This window comes from Lissotriton vulgaris, chromosome 12 (genome assembly GCF_964263255.1).
Source record: "Lissotriton vulgaris chromosome 12, aLisVul1.2, whole genome shotgun sequence".
NCBI classification, from domain to species: Eukaryota; Metazoa; Chordata; class Amphibia; order Caudata; family Salamandridae; genus Lissotriton; species Lissotriton vulgaris.
Window position 1 is genome coordinate 57,648,174 of NC_141700.1, and position 17,160 is coordinate 57,665,333.

The following is a 17,160-nucleotide window of genomic DNA, read 5'->3' on the forward strand; positions in this document are numbered from 1 at the left end:
GGCACCACTCCAGAACTGAGGTTCTGTGTGGATTACCGGGGACTGAACTCAGTTACAAAAACTGATGCTCATCCGATCCCTAGGGCGGATGAATTAATTGACCGGCTGGGAGCTGCCCAATATCTAAGTACCTTTGACCTCACTTCAGGCTACTGGCAGATCTCCCTGACAGATGGAGCAAAGGAAAGGTCAGCCTTCTCCACGCCTGAGGGACACTTCCAATTTTGTGTGATGCCCTTTGGGCTCAAAAATGCCCCTGCCACTTTTCAGCGGCTGGTGAATCAGGTCCTCTCCGGAATGGAGGGTTTCTCCTCTGCTTATCTGGATGACATTGCTGTCTTCAGTAGCAGTTGGGAGGACCATTTGCAACATTTGCAAGTAGTTCTCCAGGCCCTGAAACAAGCTGGATTGACCATTAAGGCCAGCAAATGTCAGATTGGGCAGGGGTCAGTTGTGTACCTTGGACACTTGGTGGGTAGGGGAACAGTGCAGCCCCTTGAGGCAATCATGGCCTGGGAACCCCCAAGACCCAGACTGAGGTCAGAGCTTTCCTGGGCCTCACAGGCTACTACCGTCGCTTTGTGAAGGGGTATGGCACTATTGTAGCGCCCCTCACAGAGCTTACCTCAAAGAAACAACCTCGACGGTAGTTTGGACAGAGGCTTGTCAGCAAGCCTTTGAAAAGTTGAAGCAGGCAATGTGTGCAGCACCGGTCCTGAGGGCCCCAGACTTCTCCAAGGAGTTCATTGTCCAGACAGATGCATCAGAAAATGGCATTGGGGCAGTGTTATCGCAACTGAATGAAGAGGGCCTGGATCAGCCTGTAGTTTTCCTATCCAGGAGACAGCTTCCCCGGGAACAGAAGTGGAGTGCCATTGAGAGGGAAGCTTTCGCGGTGGTGTGGGCTCTGAAGAAGTTGCGGCCATACCTGTTTGGCTCGCACTTCCTGGTTCAGACTGACCACCGACCCCTTCGCTGGCTAATGCAGATGAAGGGGGAGAATCCCAAGTTGCTGAGATGGTCCATCTCCCTACAGGGAATGGACTTCCGGGTGGAACATCGGCCTGGAGTGGACCACGTCAATGCAGACGGTCTCTCTAGGTATTTCCGCCTTAGTGATGAGGACTCCCAAGGGGTTGGGTAGTTCTCCCCACTTTCAGCTGCGGGGGGACGCGTGTTAGACCTGTCTGGCCCTTTGCGTAGTCCCTCTAATTTATTATTTATTTTTGTCCCCTTTTTGCCCCTCAAACCTTTATATCTTTTTGAGTCCACTAGGTTTTTATGGTGTTGGCCTGGGGGATAGGTGTTCTTTTACCCTCATGATTTTTCACCTCGGGCCTAGGTGCCTTTCCTGACAGGAATTAATCCAGATCTACAAAATGGTGGCTACTAACTGCCACAACTGTCACACCTGAGATCTGTCCCATAGGATAGAGTAGGGCATTCCAGAACCTTCCGGTCCCTTCTGGACCTCTGAGGGTCAGCCTATATAAGGCGGAATGCTGGTCAGCCATTTTGTCTTTCCAGGGAAGGCTAGCTGGAGTTAAGGCTGTAGCATAAGGCGTGGGTAGGATCATCAGAGGGTTGACCTCCCAGTGTAGGGACGCTCCTTACTGATTCACCACCCTTCTCCCCTTGTAGTTGCTGACCTGACCCTGCTGGGGAAAATCCTGGAGACCCTGGGCACCTGTTTCATCTGGTCTCAGAAGGAAGAGTGGGTGAGGGAGATTGTACGGAGTGAAGCTCCATCCACTGGACAGTGAGAGAAAAGGGGAGGACTATCTAGCCCTTCCAATCGACCCCCCCTCATATTCCCTCCTCCTCTGGCAGATCTCCGCGAGTGGGTCTGACCTGACTTGGGATCTTCAAAGTGGTAATCCTGCTCCAGGACGTCAAAAGGATGGTGCCACAGAGCGACCCGACTCCCGATTCCCTCCTTACCCTCATTAATGTCGAATTCTAGCGGGTGCTGAGGGAGATTACCACATCCCTGCCGGGTGCCCCCCTGTTTTCGTCTTCAGCTGACCATTGGCTCTTGAGGCAGAGAGGCTCGGTGAAGCTGCCGAGCAGTGGTGTCTGGTTCCGCTTCTGCGCGGAGAAGAGAGAGAAGCGTCTCTCCTTGGTGCAGGTGCAGCGGAGGCGGAACCGGTAGGAGGGTCCCAGAGAAGGAGCAGCCTGTAGCGCCAGCCCTGAGGTGAGAGCGGCATCAACGCGCAACTCCTGCGCAGGACAGGAAGAGCAGTGCTTCCGACAGCCTACGCGAGTGTGAGGTGAGGGAAAGCGCTGGAGGAGTCCGAGGTGTACTCTTCCCGCGGGAGTTCAGCGGGAGGAGCGGCCGACCGGGGACGTGGGCGGAGTCCCCCCTACAACCGGGGAGTCCGGCTCCAAGATCCTTGGCGTCTGAGAGAGAGGGAGAGGACTGAACCCTCCCGTTAGCTGAGCTCTCCCATCTGCTAGAATCCAGCCAGTGAGTGAAATAGGTGAGGAGAGGGAGGGGAAGCAACGGGAGTAATTGGCATACAATTCAGAACTGGCCAAAGCGGAGAATCTTCCACAAAGCTAGGTGTGGAGAACTGTGAGAAGGAAACCTCCTGCCATTAGCGTAAGAGTGGAGAGAATTTAGGAACAGCGACTGAGTTGCCTTCATTCAGCCAGGCCTATAAGGAGCTGGCACTAGCAGACAGTCTGTGCTTGAGGGCGGGTGGAGGACTTCTCTGTACAGCGTATATGAAACAAGTTATGTGCCTTACTTGGGGTTCCTGAAATGATCAATGCCATCTGCCCGGGAGAGGGAAAGGTCTGAAGAATGATGGTAGCGCTCTCTCTGTGAAATTCTGTGCTAACAGCTAAGGGTTGATCTATGTTCTGCTGGGTATAACTGTTAGAAATGTCTAAAGCTTTTTGTTAGCCCTGTTTACAGATGAAAGGAGGAAAGGTTAAAGCTGAGAAACTGTCTGCGCTATTCTGCGCTTGTGAAGGATTTAAACCAAGAAATCATTCCTTTAAATGTGATGTTTTAAAGATTAAGCGGAACAAATGTGATTAAAGTGTTGTAAAGAAAGAAGTGCTGTAAAGTACATTTAAAGAAAGAAAGAGATCTTTTTATAAAACAGCTCGTATTTTTACACAAAGATTGGTGTAGCGTCCTTTTTGAGTGGAATTGCTTGGAGTTACTGCTGCGTTGTATGCAATCTTTACACATGTGCCTCAATTAGAGACTGTCTTACCCTAGGCCAGGCTACCCTAGGTGACCTGACAACATTAGGTTCCAACAGTCTTGTACAGCCGATTGATCACTGCTGGTATCAACGGTGTCGGTGGAAAAGCGTACAGCAAGTTTTGACACCAGTCTATCAAAAGGGCATTCCCTTGAGACCCTTTCTGGTAGAACCTGGACGCGAAGACGGGGCATTTTGCATTTGCCGCGTCTGCGAACAGATCGATGTCTGGTGTTCCCCAATCCTGGAAAATGCTGTGCGCGACGTCTATGTTGAGAACCCAGTCGTGCGCTTCGACAAAGTCTCTGCTGAGGTCGTCCGCCTGTGAGTTGAGACTCCCCGGTAGGTGAATTGCTGTTATGGACAGGTCTCGTGCAAGTAACCAATGCCAGATGGTCTGGGCTTCTTTGGACAGAGTCCTGGATCTGGTACCTCCCTGCTTGTTTAAGTAATACAGTGTCCATCTCGGAGTTTACCGCCCACCCCATAATGACGCCAACATCTGCTCTGGAAAATCAAGTACTTAGTACCAACACAGAGTGTGAGGTTAACTAGGGAATCGGGATAAGTTAAATAGGCCGTGTAGCTACCACTCACCACACAGAAGTGGGTGTTTGGAAAATATAACCAGGTAAGTTGTGGGATTACCCAAGTACAACCCAGAAGCTGTATTGTTTCTGGAACCCACGTTGCTTAAATGTAATGCCTAGGGTGAGGTGGGCGAGAGATTCAAAACTATTCATTGACTGAAATTTTTCTACTTCAATAAACAATGTCAAGGCTTTTATTTGTACGAAGCAATTACAAATAAGACTTTGATTTATGGGTAAATTGATGTGTATCAATATGCCATTTAAAGGATATTTTTGGCGACTGTGCGAAAGCTGTGAATTCTGTAGGCTGCTTCAGAATGTTATTTGTGTTTGTGTAAAATCTGACTTACTCCCTCAGATAGCTTCATTTACGTGTGCAAACTGACTTTTGCTATTCACGAGTGTCGGTTTTCCATTGGTGCGGTATTCTTATCACATGTAGGTTTTCGAGTAAGTATGCCTCCTACTACCTTGCCGAGGTAGTAGTAAGGCGGTAGATTTATGTAAATCTACAGGTGTAGATTTGTGACTTTGTTTGTGAATCGGGACCTATTCTTGGAACCAAAAGGGTGCACAGTGCCAGCCATAACTTTCTTTGCTATAACAAGCACTGGCGTTGCCAATAGGTCTCGCAGTAGGAAAGTTGGAGCTATTGGTTTTGTAAATGACAAAGCCCTTTATGTTTTTAAAATGAAAACAAAAATAAAAGGCATTGTTATTTGCAATTGTAATAGCTCCTACTTTCCTACTGCGAGACCTATTGGCAACGCCAGTGCTTGTTGTTACAGAAGGCTGGCGAGACGCTGCATCAGGCAAGCATTAGCATTAACAAGGCCTTTGAGTCTGCCACTGCTTGTCTGTCTTTTGGCTTGATCAATGCTCGTTTTGTCATGGTTTTGTAAAACTTAATTTTTGGGACAACTGGAAGAAAAAAGAGAATGGGTGTGTGTGTTTCTGAGGGAGAGAGAGAGGGAAAGAGAAAGAAATAGAGACAGTGTTGTTGTGTGTGTGTGTGTGTGGTTTTGTGTGTGGTTGTGTGTGTGGTTGTGTTCCCTTCTTCAGTAGTATTTGAAATGCCCTGTTTATGCCCGTGCCTGGAGGCAGAGGGCATCTAAATACAGCACACAGGGTCTTTATAAACTGTAGTGTGTGCCATCCAGAGTACGAGGAAGGAAGCCTTCCCAAATATGTGGGAAATGTTTTTTATGTGGTCATATAGGCACCGGTAGTCAGAGGCTCTACAAAGTTTGCGGGGTGGCCTATGTAGCTATAAAAGTAGCTATAAAGAGTGCAGCAGCACTTTGTGCTCTTTCGGCAGTGTGGCCCCTGTTCCTACAGGAAGTGAAGGGCTGCTTTATAAATATTAATTAAAAGACGATGTGTGTCCCGTTTGTACAGAGGACACATGGGTTAGCTACACAGAAAATCACAGACACACGCATTTGCAGCAGGCACTATAACCTAATGAGCTATATGCATATTTAACAGACACAAAAGAACAGCGCGGGTCAGGTAGCGCATCCTTCCTAGCCACGGGCTCACAGTCACGTTAGAGGGAAAAACAAACTAGGTTAAAGTGTCCCTAAGCATTACACAGTCACAGCTGCACGGGGAAAGGCGGATAGCGAGTTATCTTAAAATAATATCACTGTATGTAATCTCTGTAGCACCCCTCCTCCCCCATTTCTCACATGTAAGTTACTATTTTACATTTAAAATAACATTGTTTATGGATGTTGCGTAAATCAAACATATTCTCTGCAAAATGTCTGTAATCGAAAGTCCCACATCTATTGACAGCATAAAACTAACCACTGAATTTATCAAAAACGGTAAATATTTCAGCAAACAGTTCTAACCCAGAATCAGATGCGGCTGACATCTGCAAAAGGTGTTAAGGCAAACGGATGGAAGGGTGATATACACACCCCCCTCATCCCCCCCCTCCCCCCCCCCACACACACTTCTAAAGAGCACACAAGGAATTCTTAGAGCGGAAGAAAAGGAACCTATAAAAGCTGTGCTTATCTTGACAAAGCACATTTGTCAAAGGCTCTGTGAAAACTGGCACAAGCATAAGTAATAAGGCCCCAGCAACAACATAGGTTGTTTATGGGCTGTTACCAGAGCTCTTATCAACGTGAAAGCAGGAGAAATTACACGTGGAACCGAAAGAAGGTTTAAACCTGTGCCCAAAACTGGACCCCAACGAACTATGCTGCACTCGCATGATCACTTCTATAAGTGATCCCTTTGGTTCACGGCCGTGAGGGATGTTAATTAGGGGGGAGGAGAAGTAAGTGAGGCCGAGCCCACTGGGGGAAGCAACAGATGGCTTTGGTGTTAATGCGCTTCGCGCGCTGGATGGAAAGCGCGTGCAGCCTCTCTGCGCTGCAACACAGGCCCTGCTCTCTCTGTGATGCATCACAGACCCAAGGGAAGCCAGTCCTCAGATGTGGAGTTGAGCCAATTAACTTTACCACCCACTTGTTGTCCCTATAAGTATCCCGAGGTGGAAAATAGAAATCAGCCCCCAACACAACTTCATCCAAACTGACATTTGGAGGTGGCAGGAATCCAGGGTGCACTGGTTGCTCAAAAAATGCCATGAAGGTGGTAGCAAGTAACGGAGAGGCTTCCCGTTTATAAGAGTTCTAGACAACAGGAGTTGCTATTACTTTATATTTACATCGGAAGGATGAACCGCCCAGCTGACATTACTTGAATTCAGAATTGTAACTGCAGAACGCATGTTGGTCAGTAGCAGCGTTTAACTTTAGCTCGTTGACCAATCTGGGTATTGAAATTATCAACACATTGTCAGCTTGTTGCAGTTTTGGCAATTCCGCCATGCCTTCCTTATAAGCCACCCCGTACTATTCACATTTATTAATGTTTTAATTGTGTGCATTTTTTTTTTATAGCAGCTCAGGTTGGAAGTATTTAGAACTGGATAAATAACGCACAGCTCTACAAATTGCGGCCACTTGAGCGTACATTAGGAGCTGTTAGGAGTGGCGCTGATGACTTCCTTCTCTGCTTGCATGTGCCGTTTCCTTTTTGAGCCCTCATAAAAACTAATCTGCGGTCGGAACTAGCTCTGAAGTTTTATCGTGATTTACTGAGCCAAGAACCCGATGCTGAGATGGGTCACTTGTAGGTCATGGGTTCGGCTGCGCAGATGAAAAAATGACGCACTTTTTAAGTGGCTCTACGAAAGAAAACAAGCATTGGCCAATGTAGAGCATGAAAAGAGGTAATTACTAGGCCGTGAGGGATGTTAATTAGGGGGGAGGAGAAGTAAGTGAGGCCGAGCCTGCTGGGGGAAGCAACAGATGGCTTTGGCACATTCCAATGAAGTCTGGTGGGGGGCGGGGGTGGGGAGCAGGCATATGGTGTTTGAGTGAGCAGCCTTTGATGTGCGAGCGAGATGTCTAGCGGAATGCTCCTATAAGAATGCTTCACATTTTAATAAAATCAAAAGGACTGGGCTAACGCCAGGCCATATAATAATAAAAAATAAGGTCTATTTCCTTGTTTGCTGCTGCTTGCAAATAAATTCCCGCCACATTGCTCGAGGCTCTTAATTATTTTTCAGCACAGAGTTGTATTTTTCGTCCCTTGTTCACATGGCAGGACCTTTCGAAGGCGGAGCCCGGGCACGCCCTCTCAGCACACCTGCCGGCTACCGGCAGGATGTGTGTGGGAGGTTTACGGACAGGCCGTCAGGAGGAAAGATAACGCCGGCTGGATTGCACTGTAGGACATCCCAACATCCAAGTGAGTCAGCCGACAGGGATGTGTGAAGGCCCTGCTGGCGGGGAGTGAGCAGAGGGGGTGGGCGGGGATGACGCGCCAAGCTGAGGGGCTGGGGAATTCTACAGAGGGCACGAGCACAAAGGAATGACGTGCAGTGCAACACGGAAACAAGTATTCCCGCAGCTTCCAGCTTCAACAGGCACTTCGCTCCTTTCTGTCCTGTGTTGATCCTCTGCGGAACACTATGCAGGCCTAGCAGGGCTGACGTGGTTGAGAATCTGGGCGATAACAATAGGTTTCAGTGTACCTTTGTCCCAGAGAGCGAGGCAGGCAGGAGGGGAAAGAAAGACTTGAGAGGGAAATAGATCACAGATAAAGATAGAGACTGGAGATAGAGAGAGAGCGTGTTGGAGAGAGATCGAGGGAGAAGCATCATGCAGGGAAAAGGGATCGAAAGAAAGGGAAAGAAAGAGGGAGCATCATGCAGGAAAAAGGGATCGAAAGAAAGGGAAAGAAAGAGGGATAGACAAGAGCCACAAGCTGGTGAGAGCGGCTGCTGAATCCTCCGTGTGGTGTGGGAGGAGTGCTGTTGTGGGGAGAGAGAGGGGAGGTGCTGGTGTGGGAGGGGGGAGGTGCTGGTGTGGGAGAGGGCAAGGCTGTGTTTGCGGGAGAGAGAGAGGGGAGGTGCTGGTGTGGGAGGGGGGAGTTGCTGGTGTGGGAGGAGTGCTGCTACAGCAAGGCTGTGTTTGTTTGGAGAGAGAGGGGAGGTGCTGGTGTGGGAGGGGGGAGTTGCTGGTGTGGGAGGAGTGCTGCTACGGCAAGGCTGTGTTTGTTTGGAGAGAGAGGGGAGGTGCTGGTGTGGGAGGGGGGAGTTGCTGGTGTGGGAGGAGTGCTGCTACGGCAAGGCTGTGTTTGTTTGGAGAGAGAGGGGAGGTGCTGGTGTGGGAGGGGGGAGTTGCTGGTGTGGGAGGAGTGCTGCTACGGCAAGGCTGTGTTTGTTTGGAGAGAGAGGGGAGGTGCTGGTGTGGGAGGGGGGAGTTGCTGGTGTGGGAGGAGTGCTGCTACGGCAAGGCTGTGTTTGTTTGGAGAGAGAGGGGAGGTGCTGGTGTGGGAGGGGGGAGTTGCTGGTGTGGGAGGAGTGCTGCTAGGGGAGGAGAAGCCCTGGACGTGAATGCTCGTGCATGTTTGATCACGTGATTCACATGAACTGCAAGAAAACCGCGGCTGAAAGCCCTTTGGTTTGAAGAGAAAATAGCCGACTTGAATTCTCCCCATTTCCCATTCCTGCGGAATGGTAAAGGCGAGACCTAAAAAGTCACTATATTTTTGTGATCATAAGAGCTGTTTTTATTACAGCGTCTAAAAAGACCTACATTAGAAAATTAAACCTATCAAATATGAAGCCCTGCGTGGCTGCTAAAACAAGTGCTTTTCTGAAAAGCCTACATTACCCTTCAGCTCTGACTCAACGCTATGTACTGTGGCTTGCAAGACCAGTCTGATAAGAGAACAGCGGGTCATCCAGCCACACAAAAGGGGAACACAACAGAATTCAAGATTGATGGCTCAATTCGTTAAGAAATTCATAAAACTGTACCTGCAACTTTACTAACCTGACAAGCAGCGTAAGGATGACTTTCTAGAATTCACAGAACTTTCCAGCAGTAAATCTACACAACTGAGCGGTCATCATAGGTTGCCAGTCATAATCCTGGAAAACATTTGCAAACTTCTTCTTTGCAAGCAAGAACTTACACGTTTTTACGTGAAAAGAATCAGAGCAAGTGCAGTTCCCTCGCCACCTGTCCTGCAAATAGTCAGGTGTAGTACTGGGAATACCATGCGACAAGTTCCATGGGGTCCCACGTCACAGTGCCGAATTTTACGAATTGTGCAGATCCATCCTGGGACAGAGGGGGACAGAGGGAGGCAGGCGGCATCCTGATGTGCAATTGCACTTTTTCTTTTCTTTTTTTCTCCATGGAAGGCAACGTCTTCCGCTACACCCTCTCCAAGTCTGCAGATGATCCGTTCCACTTCCCACGCTGCGAGGGGAGATACTCTAGCCTTGTGCTGTAGTAAAACACTGCCCTCTTTCTGGAGTAACTCTGTTAATGGCGCAAAGGGTTGGATCGAAGTTTTGGAATGCAAGCACATACATTACATACATAGAGATTCCAGTATGTGTGTGCCTTTTACAGGGAATTCACTCAAGTTCCAAGTTCAGGGTGTACATTACAGAAGTTCATGTAAGTGCCATGTATATGTGTGGGTACCTTCCAGCAAGTTCACACAAGCTCCATCAATATGTGTGGGTACCTTAAAGCAAGTTCACACAAGTTCCATCAATATGTGTGGGTACCTTAAAGCAAGTTCACACCAGTTCCATCAATATGTGTGGGTACCTTAAAGCAAGTTCACACAAGTTCCATGTATATGTGTGGGTACCTTAAAGCAAGTTCACACCAGTTCCATCAATATGTGTGGGTACCTTAAAGCAAGTTCACACAAGTTCCATGTATATGCGTGGGTACCTTAAAGCAAGTTCACACCAGTTCCATCAATATGTGTGGGTACCTTAAAGCAAGTTCACACCAGTTCCATCAATATGTGTGGGTACCTTAAAGCAAGTTCACACCAGTTCCATCAATATGTGTGGGAACCCTAAAGCAAGTTCACACAAGTTCCATGTATATGTGTGTGTACCTTAAAGCAAGTTCACACCAGTTCCATCAATATGTGTGGGTACTTTAAAGCAAGTTCACAAAAGTTCCCTTCAGATATCGGGGTTCCCAGGAGAGGGTCAAGGAAACAATCAGTGGAATTATAAAGGAAAGGAGCAGAAGGACCACAAAGCGAAACACTCGCTGCACACATCTGGTTTACACTGGCATGAACTTGAAGTGAGAGATCTAGCAAGCGTGTGAAAGAGCACCAGTGCTTCCCTTTTCCACAGGATGATTACAAGCGAAAATGGAAAATAAGTCTTATCAGTAATTAGAAGGAAGTAATAAGATATTTGTTCATTTCATGAAACTAAATCTCCGTCTCTGGTTGGGGACTGTGTGTTTTATGTTAGACCCTTTCCAGTTCTGGAGAGGTTTGGACATTTATTGCTCTCAAAGCCTGGAGTAAATTCTGGTTTGGGGTGCAAAACGGAAGACAACACCCCCTAAAAATTGTGGGAGCGTAGGAAATGCTTCTTTGTTTGCAGGTGAAAAAATGATTTTTCCTGAATTTGAAATTTCAAACCTACCACTGGTGCTCTTTATAGGCGAACTTGTAGAAAGGTTTCTAAATGTCTCTAAGACTAATATCTGCTCCAATTGGAGGTAGAAAACATAGCGATGAAGATCTTTCTTTTTTTGTAATCGGTCCCTAAGTAAATTCTTGCATAAGTTATGGAATTGTAAGTTACACATGACTGTGCAAAAAGTTTGGCAGATAAGCTTCACAGTTGTGAATTTCAACTAGGTGTATGCGTTTGCGACACGTTTCAGAATTTACAACTGCCTATATGGTTCAGATCCCTGTAATTTATTTTAATGCCAAGTCATGGGCATCTTCATTTACTGCACTGACTGGGCAATGTAAAATAGGTATCAGTGTATCTGCAAATTTGACACCTTGCCTTGTACCACCATTGCCCTCCAATCGTTTTATGCCCATCTTTTCTTGCCCTTTGTTCTTTCCTAATGCCTTTCTCTTGCTGTCTTTAATTTCCAGTCCTCTTGGTCAGTCTCTCTTCCTGCTCTTCTTCATGCTGATATCACTTGTCTTTCACTCTCTTCTTCTGTTTTCCCTTGTTTCCGACCCTTCTCTCAAATGCCTTCTTGTTTCTTGTAATCTCTCACAATTGCCTCTGTTAGACTCCACTACTCTGTCTCTGTCTGCCTTTTGTACTCACCGGAAGTATGTTCATGTCTTTACGACCCTCCAGGTTAACTGCAAGACACTCTTCGATGTCATGAATTACTTTGTAGAGAAAACCAACAAGGCCCTGGTGCCATTTTGCATGGAGACCGACTACGAGGAAAGCCTGAGTAAGTCTCTGCTGTGCATTGGTGTGAGTAGGAGCGAAACATGCCATGTCGGAATAATTCTGTGCTATGTGTGCGCTTGTGAAATAGTAAAATAAGAAGAGAGAAATATCTCCTTCGTAGTTCTGCATAGTGTGCAGCTATACGGAGGTGTGGAATGAGCAGAAGGATAACCTATTGGTATGTTTGCACTTTGCACTGCAGTTTGTGATGGAGTAGGATTAGGTTGTTAATAAAGCTACACATCTCATTTGTGTGTGCAGTTGTTTAATAAAGGCCAGTAAAGTTCAATAGTAACTCTATAGGATGCATTGCAGTCCCCTGCTACCAAATAAGACATTATACTCGCTTAATCTACACTTATCACAGGTGTACAATGTGCTTTCAAGAGCTTCCACAACACCAACACTGGAAATTCAGTGCGGTTCTCTTTTCTTCTGGATAATATTGGCCACCGCTCAAGAGTTTATCAAACTAGATGTGGGACGGACATGCAAAAATCAACAATCACGTGCAATACAGATAAGAAAGAATGAACCCAGCTAATGCTACAGGTATGCAGGCATCAATTACCACATCCAATTCAGATAAGAAAGAAAGAACCAAGCTGATGCTACAGGCATCAATAACCACATGCGATACAGACAGGAAAGAATAAACCAGGCTAAAGCTACAAGCATGCAGGCATCAATAACCACATGCAATACAGAAAAGAAATAAGGAACCAAGCTGATGCTACAGGCATGTAGGCATCAATAACCACATGCAATACAGAAAAGAAATAAGGAACCAAGCTGATGCTACAGGCATGCAGGCATCAATAACCACATGCAATACAGATAAGAAAGAAAGAACCAAGCTGATGCTACAGGCATCAATAACCACATGCGATACAGACAGGAAAGAATAAACCAGGCTAAAGCTACAAGCATGCAAGCATCAATAACCACATGCAATACAGAAAAGAAATAAGGAACCAAGCGAATGCTACAGGGATGCATGCATCAATTACCACATCCAATTCAGATAAGAAAGAAAGAACCAAGCTGATGCTACAGGCATCAATAACCACATGCGATACAGACAGGAAAGAATAAACCAGGCTAAAGCTACAAGCATGCAGGCATCAATAACCACATGTAATACAGAAAAGAAATAAGGAACCAAGCTGATGCTACAGGCATGTAGGCATCAATAACCACATGCAATACAGAAAAGAAATAAGGAACCAAGCTGATGCTACAGGCATGCAGGCATCAATAACCACATGCAATACGGATAAGAAATAAGGAAGCAAGCTGATGCCACAGGCATGCAGGCATCAATGACCACATGCAATACGGATAAGAAATAAGGAAGCAAGCTAATGCTACATGCATTAATTACCACTTGCCATACAGATAAGAAAGAATGAACCAGGCTAATGCTACATGCAGCAATAACCACATGCAATACAAATAGGCAATAAGGAACCAAGCTAAGGCATGCAGGCATCAATAACCACATGCAATACAGACCAGAAAGAAAGAAAGAACCAAGCTAATGCTAAAGGCATGCAGGCATCAACAACAACATGCAAGACAGGTAAGAAAGAAAGAACCAAGCTAATGCTACAGGCATCAATAACTACATGTGATACAGACAGGAAAGAATGAACCAGGCTAATGCTACAGGCATTCAGGCATCAATTTTTTTTTTTAAATATATTTTTATTGCAGGAATTAGCCAAAATTACATGATAGATCAGCAAAATAGCTTCAATGGAAAAGAGAAACAACCGATCCCCCGTGAGGAAGCACCTTGTATACACAGCCATTTAGCCCACAACCCGAGGGTCGGGCGGCGTCTGTTGAAAAACCGCATATGGGGATCCGGTACATTGCTGAGGCCGATCCGGATAAACGAGCAACCTTCATCTGCTTTTCTAAATCATCCTAAAAGAACAAAACCCCCCCAACACCCACTTCACCCAGCCCCTCCCCCCGCCCAACCCCGCCATCAGTGTGTTGTATGTGTAGAAAGAGCCCATGGGAAGAACCCTGAAGTAGCTGCGAAGAGACCAGTGTTATGGACATCTAACAGGACTCAGGTTGTGCTGCATCATCACTTTCAGAATCGCTGGAAGCGCTGTAATCACACAGGGCCTGCACTAACGTCTCCCATTCCAGTGCCGCTTCCAGAGCCCTCTCATTATGCTGTCGCCTCGCCAGCTGGTAGCGCAAGGTGCTCTCCCCTGTGGCCCACTTCAGGAGTTCGTTGTGCCATTTAGCTCCCGTTGGACCAGCCCTTGCCTGGTTATCTCCCTTTTAGCAAGAATGAGCCCTAGGTCGACAAATTTACTTGAGATTTTATTTTTAGGGGTGTGAGGGAACCAATGTAGGATCGCCACCGCCGCGTCGAAAGTCAAGGCCCTCCTAGTGACTCCATTGAGGGTGTCCCTTATAACGAGCCAGTAAGAGGACAGCGCTGGGCATGACCACAACATGTGAATAAGTTCCGCCGCGGGTGCTCGGCATCTGGGACAAGCCGCCGTGTCTGCGGCGAAGTATTGTTGGATTTTCGCCGGAGTCAGGTAGGCCCTATGAAATATATAAAAATGAACCAACTGAAACCGGGCGTGTCGCGTGCCCTTCCAGGCTCGACGCATCAGTTGTGCCCACGTCGTTTCGGGTATGTCTTTCCCTATGTCGGCCTCCCATCGGTTCCGCAGTATGGTAAGCGGGGGCAGACCCTCATTAACTAATCTGTTATATAAACACGGGACTGCCTTGACCGTCCCCGCGGACATCATGACATATTGGCACACCGATGATGTTGGTGGCTCCTCTGTACCCCTCTTCCAGTGCGTCTGGATCGCCCTAATTATAGCTGTATGAAGAAGAAAGTCGCCCCGGGGGACGTCAAATCGGTCCAGAATCTCCTGGAAGGGCAGCAACACCCCATCTTCATAAAGATCTCCCACCAACTGCAACCCTGCATCTTCCCAATGCCTTAAGCGCGACCAGTCTCCACCGTGCGGCAAGGCCGTCAACATCCCCAATGGAATCTCCGGGGCGTACGGGAGTTTCAGCTCCCCCCGGGTGTGGGCCCGATTCCAGCACAGCCGTATAGTCCGTTCCTCGAGCGTAAGGTCTTGTAGCGCTAAGCGCTGACGTAACGCAATGTAGGAAAGAACATGTCTGGGCATTCCCCTGCCTCTCCCGTCTTCCGGACCTCGGAACTCTCTCGCTATCTCCTGGGTAAATGTCTGCAACTGGGCTGCTAGATAGCATTTTTCAAAACCTGGCACTGCTAGGCCGCCCTCCGATTTCGGCCTCATCAGGGTCCTGAGTGCCACCCTCCGGCGGCCCGACCCCCAGAGGAACCCCACCACCATGGATCTCAAGAGCCGAAAGGTGGCCGGCGGAACCCAAATCGGAAGCGCTCTAAAATAATATATCAGCCGGGGTAGAGCCACCATTTTCAACAGTGCTATACGCCCAGCCACTGAAAGCGGTAAGGTGGCCCAGAAATCCATGCTGCCTCGTAGAGCGCGAATACAGCGGGCTATATTGCCGTCTAGGAGATCGGCGGGGTCATGATATACGTATACCCCCAGATATTTGAGGCAGCTAGGTTCCCATCTGATCTCTCTGATAGTGTCGGGTCTGGGCGCTCCAATTCACCCTAAGGCCCGAGACCTCCCCGAAGGTTGTGAGAGCCTCTGAAGCCCCGTCTAGAGCAGTACCCGAGTCCTCAAGGAAGAGCAGCAGATCATCGGCATATAGGGAGATGTATTGCTGTCCAGACAAGGTCCGCAGTCCGCCGAAATGAGCTCCGGACCGGACCGATAATGCCAGTGGTTCCACCGCGAGCGCGAAGAGCAGAGGGGATAACGAGCATCCCTGTCTCGTGCCGCGTTCTACTGGGTACTGTTGAGAGATCAGCGGGCCCGCTCTCACCCTGGCCGACGCCGAAGCATAGAGTACCATGGTCCACCTAACAAATCCCTCTCCTAAGCCGAAACGCAGTAGTACCTTACGCAAATAGTCCCATTCCAGGCTGTCAAATGCCTTTTCCAGGTCAACCGAGAGGACCAAGGGGCACAGGGCCTCCGTGTGCGGTTCTTCTAGCAGGCGAAATAGGCGACGAATATTCATGGTTGTATTGCGTTTGGGGATAAATCCTGCCTGGTCTTCATGCACCAAGGAGCGCATGTGCCCCAGCAGCCTCAACGCCAGTATACTGCTTAGGATCTTATAGTCGACCGTTAACATCAATAACGGACGATAGGACGCCGGGTCAGCGGACTCCCTACCCGGTTTAAGGAGGGGGTCTACCAAGGCTTCGCAGATCGAGCCGGGGAGGCGACCCAAGGGTTTCGCTTCCCTGTAGACGACTACTAGCCGGGGTGCCAATAAGTCCACGTAGGTGGAGTAGAATTCGACCGGGAGCCCATCAAGCCCCGGGGTCTTGTTTCTCGCCATCCCTTTTATGGCGCTACGAATCTCTCCAAGTTCTATATCGGTGCCCAGGGCCTTCGCTACGTCAGGTTCCAGTGCGGGAATCTCTAAGGATTGTAGATAATCGTCGACCAGGGTAGGATCACGGGTCAATCTACTACGGTATAGCCGATCATAGTATCGCAAGTAGCAATCTAGTATCTCCGGTTGGGTATGCACCTAGAGTCCCTCCGCGGTGCGCATGGACACCGTCGGGGAGGTCCGGCGCGTGGGATTGGCCAACCAAGCCAAGAGCGCACCCGATTTGTCCCCTTCCGTGAGCGATCTGGTGACGTAGGCCTTATAATCGAAACTTCGCAATCGTTCGACCTCCGCCGCCACCGCCTCCCTTGCTGCAGCGGTACGTTCCTGAAGTTCTGGGTGGCCGGGGCGGCGAAGCTCCAACTCGCGGAGCTTCCGGTCCGCGTTGGCCAGGTCATCAAGGATGACACGACGCATTCCCACTTTCTTGGATATACAGTAGCCCCTGATTACTACCTTGAAGGCATCCCATTCCGAGGCCCTCGACCCAGCAGTGCCCCCGTTGGTCGCAAAATAGGTAGTAATTTGTTCCTCTAGGTCCGCCTTGAAGACTATATCCTCTAATATCTCGGAGCGCAGTTTCCAAGTCGGGACACTGGGGACCCCGGGGAACCAGCTGAAATCCACTAATAGGGGGTTGTGATCCGAGATGGTCCTAGCCAAATACTCGGATCGCACAGTCGCAGATACCAATTCCGTTGACCTGAGAAACCCATCCAGTCTCACATGTAACTCGTGCATACCAGAAAAGTATGAATAGTCTCTCGTATGGGGGTGCTGCGCACGCCAAATATCTGTCAACCCCCATTGAGCCTGCCATTCTTTCCTGCCTTTAGCTACTCGTCGGACCGGGGAGTCCAGAAGGGGGGGGTGTGAACGATCGACGTCGACATCCACCACCGAGTTAATATCTCCTCCCAACAGGAGGGTCCCCGACAGGAAGTGGGCTAAGGAGCCCGATAACCCGGATAGGAAGGCGAGCTGGTCCACATTAGGCGCATAAATGCAACAAATATTCAGTGTTCTA

At 48.5% G+C, this 17,160-nt stretch overlaps 1 protein-coding gene across 5 annotated transcripts in view; it reads left to right on the top strand.

Annotated features, from left to right (window-relative positions):
• STAP2 (signal transducing adaptor family member 2) overlaps window positions 1-17,160 on the top strand; it is a 285,839-nt gene that overhangs the window by 131,602 nt on the left and 137,077 nt on the right. For all 5 annotated transcript variants that reach the window (XM_086947075.1, XM_086947078.1, XM_086947077.1 and 2 more), the window contains exon 8: window positions 11,511-11,613. In XM_086947075.1, coding sequence (XP_086803201.1) covers window positions 11,511-11,613 — 103 coding nt within the window. The remainder of the gene's footprint in view (window positions 1-11,510; window positions 11,614-17,160) is intronic.